Source organism: Vidua chalybeata, chromosome Z, assembly GCF_026979565.1.
Source record: "Vidua chalybeata isolate OUT-0048 chromosome Z, bVidCha1 merged haplotype, whole genome shotgun sequence".
Taxonomy (NCBI): domain Eukaryota; kingdom Metazoa; phylum Chordata; class Aves; order Passeriformes; family Viduidae; genus Vidua; species Vidua chalybeata.
Window position 1 is genome coordinate 12,659,606 of NC_071570.1, and position 13,386 is coordinate 12,672,991.

At 35.4% G+C, this 13,386-nt stretch overlaps 1 protein-coding gene across 3 annotated transcripts in view; it reads left to right on the forward strand.

The window, feature by feature from the left end:
- TUT7 (terminal uridylyl transferase 7) overlaps positions 1 to 13,386 on the forward strand; it is a 33,891-nt gene that overhangs the window by 10,398 nt on the left and 10,107 nt on the right. For 2 of the 3 annotated variants that reach the window (XM_053931329.1, XM_053931330.1), the window contains exons 8-21: positions 1,240 to 1,309; positions 2,170 to 2,296; positions 3,030 to 3,149; positions 5,128 to 5,259; positions 6,001 to 6,181; positions 6,524 to 7,659; positions 7,785 to 7,935; positions 8,629 to 8,715; positions 9,647 to 9,747; positions 10,281 to 10,338; positions 11,054 to 11,157; positions 12,198 to 12,287; positions 12,377 to 12,490; positions 12,599 to 12,676. In XM_053931329.1, coding sequence (XP_053787304.1) covers positions 1,240 to 1,309; positions 2,170 to 2,296; positions 3,030 to 3,149; positions 5,128 to 5,259; positions 6,001 to 6,181; positions 6,524 to 7,659; positions 7,785 to 7,935; positions 8,629 to 8,715; positions 9,647 to 9,747; positions 10,281 to 10,338; positions 11,054 to 11,157; positions 12,198 to 12,287; positions 12,377 to 12,490; positions 12,599 to 12,676 — 2,549 coding nt within the window. The remainder of the gene's footprint in view (positions 1 to 1,239; positions 1,310 to 2,169; positions 2,297 to 3,029; positions 3,150 to 5,127; positions 5,260 to 6,000; positions 6,182 to 6,523; positions 7,660 to 7,784; positions 7,936 to 8,628; positions 8,716 to 9,646; positions 9,748 to 10,280; positions 10,339 to 11,053; positions 11,158 to 12,197; positions 12,288 to 12,376; positions 12,491 to 12,598; positions 12,677 to 13,386) is intronic. The other variant, XM_053931331.1, reaches the window with a different exon arrangement.

Here is a 13,386-nt window from a genome sequence, read left to right on the forward strand (position 1 = left end):
TCATATAATGAACATAACTCTCTGCATTTATATAAGGAAGTAAAGTTTAAGATCCTTTTAAAAACTATGTTTACTCAAACCAAGCATATGCAGGCAAGAAAAAAAAAGAAAATATTGGGCGGGGGGCATGGAAACTCTATTCTTTTTAAATGCAGATTGCAAAAAGTAGCTTTACTGCTTTCTTGCCTTGCTTTATGCCCACAGTTCGAGAACCACACATATTATTCAAAATATGTATGTTTACTGACCTAGATTTTCTTAGTGGCACCCTCGCCATCATTGTATGTGCATTTTATTGTCTGGACCATTATGGTCTTTGAGAATGGGGTTATTTTTAAGTTAGATTAGAGGAAGAAGACCCAGCTCTCTTAAGAAGTTAGGATCACTATTGTATCAGAAAAGCAAGTAATATTTGCATTAAAGTGTTGTGCAGAGTCTTCTTTGTAAGTGAAAAGATACAGGGATAGAGCATTAGGTGTTTGAGGTACCTTAGTGGCAAAAGCAAGATAATTTTCAGTGAAATTAGGTGTCCAGTTGGCTAAGTATCATCACAAAAATCTTGTTATTTCAGAATCTTTGAGTAAAGTATCTAAAATTGTTTGATAGTTTCCTCCCCTCCTGGCCCAGTGAAACCATAGGTTTCAAAAGGTATCAAAAAATAAGTCTAGTTTGGATCAATCAGCACCACTAAGAGAAGGAACTAGGGTGGCTGACAGCTGAATTATATTTGGAAAATGATATCAAGAATAAGAAGAAAAAAACAGAAAAAGCATAGGAAAGGGACATCATGTAGGCAAGCCTGTTCTATATTTACATAAAAAATTGTCAGATAACCAGGGAAAGAATTTATTTCTGTATAGTAGTGATGTAACACTCTGGTGTTTTTATTTTTCGCACTAATATTGTTCCATAGGTGTTGTAGGTCTCTCTGCATACCTCAATTGCTAAAGCCAGCTCTTAACCAAAATATACCTCCTTAATTTTACCTACTGTGTATATATGAATTTTGAAAAGTTCCGGTTTTTCTCAGTATTTTCCTAACAGTCCTTATTGTATAGACCATAGTCTTCCTATCACATGTGAAATACATAAATCACATGTACTTTATTTTTCTCAATATTAGTCATTATATTAGAAACTGAAATTCTACCTGTACTCTTCTAGTTGCATCCAGTTCAACATGTTTTTTTATCAACATCATGCTTAATGTGGCTTCTTCTTTTTCTTTTTCCCACTTAGAATCTTTTACGGAAGTTGATGCAGATTTCCATGCTAGAGTACCAGTGGTGGTGTGCAGAGAAAAGCAAAGGTCTCGGTTGTCAATTTGTGTGTTCTAATAGTATATATAGCAATGTAAATTATATTACCACCTGATAAATGACGTTTCTGTACTAAATTATTACAGTTCCATGGATCTTGAAACACAAACTAACACTCATGGGCAAGTCATTCCTAGCCTAGAATAAGAGGGTAAGGGTTGTTCTGTCCTCAGCTGTGTATTTTCCAACCCCTTCAACCATTATGGCTTCCAGCATGTACCCTTACCCTTCCATTTGGGATTATTGCTTAAGCAGAAACTTTCCTTTCTTAGAGGTAGTGTACATACCATATTAAATTACAGATTTCTGCAAGGATAAGAACAGTTTGCTTATTAGCTTTGCTTGTATTTTGAGAACAAGTGAAAGATATTTTATTTTGCCCATTTGATGAATATCAATTGAGATTCATGAAACATTCTATAAACAGCTACTGACAAAAATATTACCAGTTATTTGGTGCTACCTTGATTTTTCAGTGTTTAAAAATATTTTATGTTGTGTGAAAACAGCACAGAAACTGTTTGATGGTGGGTGTGGTGTGGGAAGACATTTTTGTTTTATGAAGGAAATTAATACTATAACTTTTTCAATTCAGTAAATTAATTTTAGAAAAAATACTTAAATTTGGATTATATCTTAAAACACGTGTACAGAAAATTATAATGCATATATTCTCAACCTAACTATAAATCAAATTAATATTGCATTCTGCTTTTCATGCAGAGACACTGTCTTTGAGAGGCTGTCAAGTCTTTCCTTACAGCCTTCTGCTACACAGTTCTGTGAGGTGTTATCTGACCTCTGGATGTTACAAAACCTTCAAGATATTTCATTTCTTTTTGGATTTTAGTGGCCTTATTTGTAAAGTGAGTGCAGGGAATGAGAATGCTTGTCTAACAACAAACCATTTGGCTACTCTTGGAAAGCTGGAACCCACTATCATACCTTTAGTGATTGCCTTCAGGTACTGGGCAAAGGTGAGAGTCATTTGTATTCCTTATCTGTGAATAAATATTGAATTAACTTTGATATTATGCCTGTAGTTATGCTTTAGAAAATGGTTGTTGAAACAGCCCTTGGAAAAAGAGTTGCAATGCGGACATATGTTGTTATAAATTGTAAATTTTTAAAATTATATAATTATCATTTGTGTGTGATAAACGTTCCACTAAATTTCAAAAATGGAATTTTAAGCTTCATTCAGCAGAGTGCAGACTGTAAGCATCTTTCTAGGTTACCAAACTAGTCAGAGGAATGCATATGAGATGGAGTTGCTAGTTTCTCGTAAACTTAATCCATCATGAAAAAAATGAAAAAACTGTTTGTCTCTATTGTAGATGAAAACAATCTTAGGAATTAACATAACTTGTAAAATTTGTGTGTCTGCAATTAAAATGTTAATTAAAAATTGAAAAACTTCTGACTTGTACTGTATCTATGCAAAAGGAGTTATCACTTTTTTACAAATGTGGTCTATGCTCTCTGTTTTGCCAGTCTGTGTCCTATGGCTCTTACACTGAAAATGTTATGGTAGTATGGTAGTAACTGCAGTAAATATGCAGGCCTTAAGAACAAATTGCATCTGGTAAGAGTTCAAAGATATCTAAGTTTCTGTAGTATTCAATGTGACTGACTTCTGAACAGTAATTAAAAGAATATTTTTCATAGTATCACTTGAAACTTTAATGGCTACACAATTTGTTTTTACAGTTATGCTGTGTTGATCGTCCTGAAGAAGGAGGCTTGTCACCTTATGTGTTCGCTTTAATGGTTATTTTCTTTCTACAACAGAGGAAAGAGCCCTTTCTGCCTGTCTATTTGGGATCATGGGTATGTGTATTAATACACTGAATAGTATAAATGAGAGGACCAGTTACTTGCAGTGGTATATAGTCTGTTAGCTTTATGCTACTCTGAGCAAGCCATAAGTGAGCCCTTTCTGCAGGAATTAAGAATTAGAACTCATGTGTGAATTAATCATCATGCAATGACTACACTTAAGTTTAGTATGCCTAGCTGTAAGGTTACTTTTCACAATCCTAGTCACTGAAATAAGCGCTCTGTTGCCCCTTCTGTGAATAAGGGGAGGTGGGCATTGAATAATGCATTTTGCAGCAATTTACTTCCTCATTTTCTTCAGCCTTTCCTCCAGACTGTTGAGAACTCAATCCACATAGCTACATCGCAAAGCATCTTAGAATTTGCCATCTAATTCTCCAAAAAATAGACCATGGTTGAGGAGCACACTGGTGCACTGATACTATCAGAAGGGATCACATTACATGTGATCACATTTACAGCATGTATTTCTGATTTGGTTTCTGGTTTAGAAACCAAAATGCATCTTGATGTCAGGAGCTGTATTATGGATGCCAATGCAGAATCCAGTTCTGGACTGGCATCCATAATACAACTCCAATAATTCAATTCCAGTAACTGAATTCCAATTCAGTTATATTCATTGCACTTACGGTCTCTTGTTATGTTTAGCACACGTGTTCCAATTCCTATAATTAATTACAAGAACCTTGCAGTTAGCAATTTTCTCTACTATGTTCCTGACTCATTCAAAAGCACATGCACTTTCTAAGCTGGATGAAAAAAAATGTCCTGTTGTATATGGCCATATAACTATAAGATACATATTTATGCTTGTCTAATGTGCAAAGAAAAGGTTGCATGACACAAAATTACAGAATTTTCTGGGCAATCAGTTCCAATGTTTGGTCACTCACACAGTACACCCATACAAGTTCTTCCTCATAATCAGGTGGAACTTCCTGCATCAGTTTCTGCCATTGCTTCTTGTCCTATTGCTCAGCACCACCTAGATCCATCCTCTTGAAACCCTCCCTTCAGATACTAAGACATTGATGAGTTGCCTCAGTTGCCTCTTCTCAAGGCTGAACAAGCCCAGCTTCCTCAGCCTTTCCTCATAACTGAGGTGCTCCAGTCATTTAATTATCTTTGTTACCTTTTGCTGAACCCACTTCAGGAGCTCCATGTCTTTCTTGTCCTGAGGAGCTCAGAATTGGACCCAGCACTCCTGATGCGCCTCACCAGGGTTGATTAGAGGGACAGGATCACCCCCTTCACCCCACTGACAATGCTCTTCCTAATGCACCCTGGGACAACATTCTTGGCCACCAGGACACACTGCTGGCTCATGGACAGCTTGTTGTCCACCAGGACCCCCAGGTCCTTCTCCACAGAGCTGCTTTCCTGCAGATTGACCTCCAGCCTGTGCTGGTGCCTGGAGTTATTCCTCCCCAGTGGAATGCAGAACCCTGCTTTTGCCTTTGCTGTATTTCAGACAGTCCTTCTCTGCCCATTTCTCCATCTTGTCAAGGCTGCATTCTGGGGTATTGGCCTCTGCTCCCAGCCTTGTGTCATCATGACCTGCTGAGGAGGCCTCTGTCTCTTTGTCTCAGTCACTGCTGAACAAATTAAACAACACTGGGCCCAGTACTGACCCTTGTGGGACACCCGTAATGACAAGCCCATGTTTAGACTCCGTGCCGCTGATTACAGCCCTCTGGGATCTGCCATTCATCTGTTCATCCAGTTTTCAGTCCACCTCACTGTCTGTATTTCTTGAGTGCAGACACCAGCACACGCTTCTAAGAGCACTGAGCTCTTGGGAGTTTTTTGTAGAGAAGTATCGGGAGAAGAGAGAAAAAGGTTGGGGCATATTCTAGTAGTGGGACAGCTTTTTTTAAACTTCGGTCTACTGCAGCGTGGGGACTAAAATTTAAAGTTCACATGATGTTTAGCTCTATGTTTCTTTTTTTTTTTTTGTTTCCTCTAGATTGGAGGATTCTCATTAAACAAATTAACTCATTTTCATCTGAGGGAAGTCAAGAACGATGCTGTGGTTTGGGAGCATAACCCCACTGATGATTCTGATTTGCCACAAGAAACTTCCCCTAAAAGGGGCAAGGTCTGAACTTCCAAATTTTTTCCTGTAGTAGTCTAGCAGACATCGCTGTTCTCAAAAAAGAACAATATTGTATTTCAGTTTTGTGCTTATGTTTCAAAACCATGAGCTGAACTAAAGGACTGCACAACTGCTTGCTTCAAGGTCTGTTGTGTTTAGCTTTTGGTGCTAAGGAGCTGGCAGGAAAACAGATATAATTTCAAACTCTTTGGTAAGATCCTGAATTTTAATCTATCTGGGATAATATTGTTTACACAGTTGGAGCAGTTTTATCTTGGAATTAGATTAAGCATATGAAAAATACTTGCTTGGAACAGTTCTTACAAATTATTCCTATTGTAACAACTTTGTAAGAAACAGTATCACTATGTGATTGCGTGTTGTGAGAGTTAACAATTCAGCCTAGACTTGGCTGGAAAATAGGCTGTATAATCCATTCTGTCCTGTGACATGAGATGTGAGTTTTTCTTTGAAATTTATTAATTGTGGCATAAACACTTAAAGAAACACTTAAAGAAAGTGTTATTAATCACAAATGCTACTTTTTACTATTGCTGCATTCTTTAATTTTGGAGCTTTATACTATATCTTCCAACTTTTTAATTGCGGTTTTTATTGCAATTGCAGAAGTTGAGAACCAATGATAAATTCTGCCACACTAGAATACAGATGATATAAAGGAAGCATAGCAGTTAAATGTCTGTGTACTAAATATTATTTAAGGTTTTCTTCTGTAATTGACAGGTTCCCTTAGTATTTGATGTAGGTCAGCAGTGTTCAGCGCCTGTTGGTCAGCTCTGGCTTGAACTGCTTCGTTTCTATGCTTTGGAGTTCAATATGGCTGATTTGGTTATTAGCATACGACTCAAGGAACCAGTGTCTCGTGAACTAAAGGACTGGCCTAAAAAGCGCATTGCTGTGGAAGGTATATAAATATCTCTCAACAAACTTCAAATAACTGTAACTTTAATTTTTATATGGTGCTGACTTTGCTGTTAATATTGTGTGTTACAACCTAGAATTTTTTTTAATATTGGACTGGTTATAGTAGAATATTTTTTTCAAAAAAAATCAATTGGTATTATTTTAGATATTATCAGAAAAAATAAGTGAACTAAAAAATTTTTTTCAGTACAATTTGTAGCTCTTATGTCCTTGCACAATGTTTAAGAGTTACTAGCAATTCAGACTCTGTAAGGATGTAAGTGTATTCTTTTCTTTAAGAAATTAACTCTTTCACTGCTGGCTCACTTCTTCTTTCTACTAGACCCATATTCAATCAAAAGGAATGTGGCAAGAACTCTGAACAGCCAGCTAGTGTATGTGTATATTCTTCACTGTCTGAGAGCAACTTATAAGTATTTTGCCTTGCCTCAAAAAAAAAGTGCAAAATGGAGCAAAATACCCTCTTCAAATGCAAGTGAGGAGAAATCCCAAATGCTGGACCATGGAAAAGGTGCTATAAAGCATGAAGATTCTGACTTACAAAACTTGGATGGTAGAACAAAAATGGCCATAGTAGAAGATAGCATAACGGAGCGTACACATATTCCCAAGGAACATAAAATTGGTCCTTCAAAACTATGTGATGGCTCAGAAAGTTTCACAGAAGAAGACTTGGCTGATGATATAAGTCATCTGGGAATTACCCATGAAGACTCAGACTGTATAATTGAGGAAGTAATTTCTGGAGATAATGAGGATTTTAAACCTAGTTGTGAAGAGACAGAGAGTGAAAATGAAGATGAAGAAGAGGAGGAAGAAGAAGAGCATGAACAACGAAAAAGACAATGGGATACTATTTTGCCTGCTGAGCAGACAATTGATGAAGACAGTGACAGTGGAGAACTCCCTGTTATGATGAATGAGCATGAAGTAGAGACATGTGGCATTTCAGACTTAGAAGGTTTTCAACAAACTGTGCTTACAGAGAGTGATGAATTTGGCTTGGAGTGCAGTGGTATAACAGATGATAAGATTGACATTGATGAGTATAGTAGCACTGAAGGTACTGATGAACTGGATGAATCCCCACAAAAATTCCTATGTTCAGCACAGAGTCAGGTATCCCAAATGATTAACTCAGATGATGAAGAGGAAGAAGAGGAAGCACCAAGTCTTCTAAATCAGAGAGAATGCAGTGCTACCATTAGAGCTGGAGATAACACATATACTGGATCTGGAGATGATGATGCACTGTCAGAGGAAGATGATTTTTCCATCCCCAGTAAATATGAAAACAAACAATTCAAAGAAAGTGTAGATGGACCTCTGAGGAACAATTTGAGTCAAGAATATCTTACTGAGAAGGGAAGCCATTCTGAAGAGACCACAGCAGTAGAACAGTGCTTAGAATCTGAACTTTTTTATGAATTCAGTAAACAAGCATTTACAAAGGGCAAGGTAAGCAAGTTGTATCAGAACATAAACGTATTGCTTGTGTTCTGTTAGAAGTTATATGAAAGTGTTGCTCCAATTTATTAAAGTACTATACTTTTTAAAACTAATCTTGCTTTTTGTTCATGCAGTCTCCTACAGTAGTATGTAGCTTGTGCAAACGAGAAGGTCATTTAAAGAATGATTGTCCAGAAGACTTCAAGAAAATTGAGCTTGACCCACTACCACCACTGCCACCCAAGTTTTCAGTTATTCTAGATCAAGTTTGTGTCCAGTGTTACCGTAAGTTTTTTCCTTTGAATATTGCGCCATAGAAAAAAAATCTGAAAAAAAACCTGAATACCCACAGATTAATGGTGCTACAAGGTGACAGTTTATTTGCTACATTGCCTCCAACTCTTAGATACTATTCTACAATTTGGCTTAATGGTAATGGCTCTTATAGAACTGCTCAGTAGTTTTTATCTAGAGAATTAGAAAATTTTTAGATTTTTCTTCTGGCTGGCTGGTTGATTACTCATACTGGAAAATACATATTCTGAGAATCTAATTTTGGGTGGAGTTTTTGACTGATGCTTTTGTATTTGTCTGATTTGAATTATGTTAACTGTTCCTTAACTTGTAGTTTTCATTAAAAAAGACTTCAATATTCTAGAAAAATCATGTCAAAATATTGTTTTGTAACATTTCTCCACTTTTGTTCTTTTCAGAGTGACCCAACTTTCCTCCTTTCTCTCTCGCCATTTCTGACCAGAAAAAATGCATTATTTGTCTAATTAATGTTTTTCTTTGAACAGGTATTTCTCTTCTACTTCATCCTTGTTTTCTTTCCTTCACATGTGAATTTTCTCTTTCTCTTTCCCTTCCTATGCCCCACTGTAAAAACCTCTCTATTTTCACTTGAATCTGCTCTTCACTGCTCTTCCTGAAGAACAGTTGCTTAAATTGTTGTCTTTTCTTCTTCTTTTTTTAAAGATGATTTTGCTCCAAATATAGTAGAAGATAATGCTCGAGAACATATAAGACAAAGCTTGGAAATCTTCATTAGACAGGATTTCCCAGGTAATTAGGCCATTCTAACTTCTGTTTATATTTTTGATTGTTCATACTTGAGTGTTTTCCAAGAAAACGTAATTTCAGTATAATAAACACTCTAGATTTGAATATTTAACTCATATTATTGCTTAACATTCGAATACTTCATTACATTACTTTTTGTTCTAAGTCTTGTAAGGCTTTTTTAAATTTGAAAATACTTGTTTATTAATTTATATAATAAATTATTTATTTATTCATATGCTTAAATTTTTTATTTATTTGCTTATTTTTATTCTTATTTATTTGAATCTTTTATTTATATCACACATTAGTAGGAACAATCAAAGCAGAAGTGGAATAGTTTTACATTTGTTATTTTAACTTTATTTATTAATCAGACTTATTTTTGTAACTGCTCTTACAAATAACAAGGGTTTTTTAGTACTTTCTATGGAAACTTACTGGTCTTGGAATATTTTAAAATATAGGCACAATATCTGGCCTATTCACAGAACCTAGGCATTTGATTTTTTTTCCTTTGTTTCTGGAATTCTTACCTGTAACACCTGGACTTCAGTTCATGGTCTTTTAAAATTAGAAAAAGATTTTTTTGGCTGGAGCCAGGTATATCCCTTACCCTGAGAATCTCTGTACAAAGCATTTTTCAGTCAGATGTCAGCTTGAGCCTACATGCTGATGATTTAAGTACTGGAAAACCTAACTTGCTTCTGGATTTGTCAAACTGCTTATTTGAATCAATAATAGTAGAGATTCTTTTCTCATAAGCAAAGTTGATCAGAAAGTTTTCATGTACTACAGAAATACAGTAATGTTTTCCTGCCTGTATTAGGAGACATGCAGTGGTTTGCAGCTACATACAATTTGAGATTCTTTGTTATATATAATTTGATATTTTTTGTTGATATATGGCTGAAATGCAACCCATGCCTTACAGGAACCAAGCTGGATTTGTTTGGTTCCTCAAGAAATGGCTTTGGCTTCAAACAAAGTGATCTTGATATCTGTATGACAATAGATGGTCTGGAAACTGCTGAGGTAGGTCCAGAAGATTTTGGTTTTTGGTAAATAAATGCAGAATTTTCTTATATTGTGTAGCAATATTCTAGCAATTGTTCTTGCGTAACAAATTCATTTTTTAATAAAAGCTTTTAATGTTAGAAGGAAATACTAAGTTACCACTATGGCAGATTATTTTGGGGGTGTTTACTGTGAAGCAGGAATGACTATAAGAATAAAGTAGCTAGTTTTCTCCCAAATTCTGCATTTCTAGCTTTATTTGTGCAGATAAGTAACATTCTTCATTGCATAAACTGGGAATGGGAAACAGTGGAAGAGCACATCAGTCTCCTTTCATGCCTAATATTAGCTTTTAAAAAAAGTTTTCTTTATTATATTATCAGCTGTTGATTTTACATATGCTCTTTTGGAACTATTTCTTGTATTCACATAATTCTGTATAACATGAAACATTTGATTATACAGCTTTAAGCTTAATGGCACATAATAAAAGGTTTGGCTAAAATACTTGGAGGAGATACATCTTTCAGCTTTTTTTCTTAATGTCGTAGGGACTTGATTGCATCAGAATCATTGAAGATTTAGCAAAAGTTCTCAAGAAACAGTCAGGTAATTTTCTGGAAAATTAAGATAAGTTATTCTGGTTTTGTTACTTTGCTGTAGTGACAGTTCTGCGGTACTGCATGTGAAAATCATTAAGATACAACTAACATAAAAGAGCTTATGTTAGTAAGAGAAGGGTTGAGTATGGTGAACGTTTGGATTTATTTTTGTTTGTATATATTGGTATTCAAGTTTATAATGTTATTGGACCACATCTGATCTGGACAGATAGTATGTTTATAACTTACATGCATAAGAACAATGATTTAAGACTTGAGGCTTCAGTTTAATAATTACGTACTTGTATGTTCAGTGCATTGGAAGTTGATAGTAAAAGATATTCTGATACAAGTCTGCAATGAAAATCCTGGTCTTTTCTTCAAGAAATCATGAATTTTATAGTGCTCATTTTGGTGTATCTCCAATGAGTTGTAATGAACAATCATTGATGTCTTAAGCTTATTTCTCTATAAAGAAATTCTATACTCTTATTTAGACTGCTCTTTATTTTTTGAGGGGGCTAAACATACATTTTTTATAAACTAAGTTTATCAGATTGATTATGTTTGACAAATTTCTAAAATCATTGTTAAAACGTAACAAATACAAATTTGGTGTCAACCAAGGTTTTATTTTGTAGCCTTTTGGCTGCAGTTGGAAGTTAAGTGATACTGTGTAAGACTGTATTGTAGCCATTCAGTAATAAAACATTTCATCCTAGGTTTAAGAAATGTCTTGCCTATAACAACTGCTAAAGTCCCAATTGTCAAATTTTTCCATGTCAGAAGTGGTCTTGAAGTAGACATCAGTTTATATAATACTCTGGTAAGGTTATCTCCTTTTTTATTTTATGTTGTGAAATAAAAAACTGAGGATCTGTTTCTTGAGACTGAAGTGATTGTTTGGATGAGGTTTAAAAAGCAACTGTTTCCAATTACCTGTTGCAGTTTTATATTTCAAAAAAACCTTTTTGATTTTGTTTGTTTGACTATGAGTGAGTCAGCTGCACAGTTGTGACTTCAGAGTTGTCACTTTCATAAGAAAATCTATTAGTTCTTCAGTAATAGTAAGAAACAGTGGTTTAAGTATTGTAAGTCTTTCTTAAATGAGAGACAAAACGAAGTAACTTCAGATTTTTTAGACTCCTCTTAGCATCATGGCTCTTGCCTAACCTTTAGACCTGAAATAGTAATTTTGAACCCAGCTTGCCTGAACTGTAACAAATTAGAATGTAAAAAACAACAAAATAAAACAAAACAAAACAAAAAAAATCCATATTCTTGGCCAAACATTTTAAAAAGAGATTTAGTTTATTTCAATGTCTCTAATTCTCTAATTTTAAAAACCCTGTTCCTTGAAACAGCAAAGGAAAGTTAAGTCATAGAGACAATTTTTAAGCTTTCTGAAGGTTTGTTTATGAGCTCAAAGGGAGTCTTGAGGAGTTGAGGAGGATACCTCAACCACTAAGTGTGAAAATGTTCTCCTTGAAGTTGTGCATCCATATGTGTCTGTTGGTAGCTCTTACAGATCTGGACTGAAATTTCTGGGTTCAAGTAGTTACCTTCTACTAAATATTTTAAAACTGTAGTAGGAGATTAGTGCTTCTTGTTTTGAAGTATTGTTCTGTGAATGCTGATTTGTACCACTTCCATACAGATTAAGGAAGTTGATTGGCTTTTAAAAGAGCAAGTGATAACCTCATTGTTGAGTGCTTCCTTTCTCAATATATTTTCCTACTATGCAGATCTTCACATATGCATTTCTCTAGGACACAACTTAGAGTTTTTCTTTTTCATCTTTTCAGCTTATTTCCTTCATGACTTCAGAGTTTCTTTATTTTCTACATGACTTTCTTATTTTTGTAGGCCTTGCATAACACCAGACTTCTGTTATCATATGCAGCTATTGATCCTAGAGTAAAATATCTGTGTTACACAATGAAAGTCTTTACAAAAGTAAGTATGTTTCAGGCATTTTAGAAGCATTAGTTCCTGCAGCAAAGGGTGAACACCATGAAAGATAAAAATCATGTTTCTTTTTCTAGATATGTGACATTGGAGATGCGTCTCGAGGTAGCCTGTCATCTTACGCATATACTCTTATGGTGCTTTATTTCCTTCAACAGAGAAATCCACCAGTCATCCCTGTTCTTCAAGAGGTACGGTATATCGGAAATAAATGAGTAACTGTACATGGTATTGATCAGAAGAATGTCAGTGCTGAATATGAAAGGCTTTTCTAATGAGTTTTAGTATTACTCTTTCAGATCTACAAAGAGCCCAAAAAGCCTGAAATTTTGGTTGATGGCTGGAATGTATATTTCTTTGATAAGATAGAGGAGTTGGTGAGTAAATCAGACTAATTGGAAATGTTACCTGTAGCTTGGCAAATGAATAGAAATTCCTTTTAAAGACATTGTTCCCAAATATGGAGGTTGAATATTTTGGTTTAACCCCAGCTGGCAATTAAGCACCACACAGCCACTCTCTGATTCTCCCAGCCCCCTCCCTGGTGGGAAGGCTAATAAAAAAAAGGTAAAATTTGTGGGTTGGAATAAAAACACTTTATTAATTGAAATAAAATAAAATAATAATCCTCATACTTGTAATTGTTACAATGATGTTAATAATAATAGTAGTTGCAGTAGTAGTAGTAATGGTAGTAATTAAAAGAGAGAGAGAGGACTAAAACCCAAGAGAAACAAGAGATGCCCAATACAACTGCTCAGCAGCTGCTGGCTGTTGCCCAGTCAATCCCTCAGCAGCAGTAAGTACCTCCTGGCCACTTCCCCTGAGTTCATGTACATGGTATGGAATATCCCTTTGGCCACTTCAGGTCAGCTGTCCTGGTAGTGCTTCCTCCTGGCTTTTTGTGCACCAGCTGGCTGGCAGAGCATGGGAAACTGGAAAGTCCTTGACTTTAGTGTAAGTGCTAGTCAGCAGCAACTGAAATATCTGTGGGTTATCAATGTTATCAACATTACTCTTACGCTAAATACACAACACAGACTATACCAGCTACTGAGAACAAAATTAATTCTATCCAGGACAAATA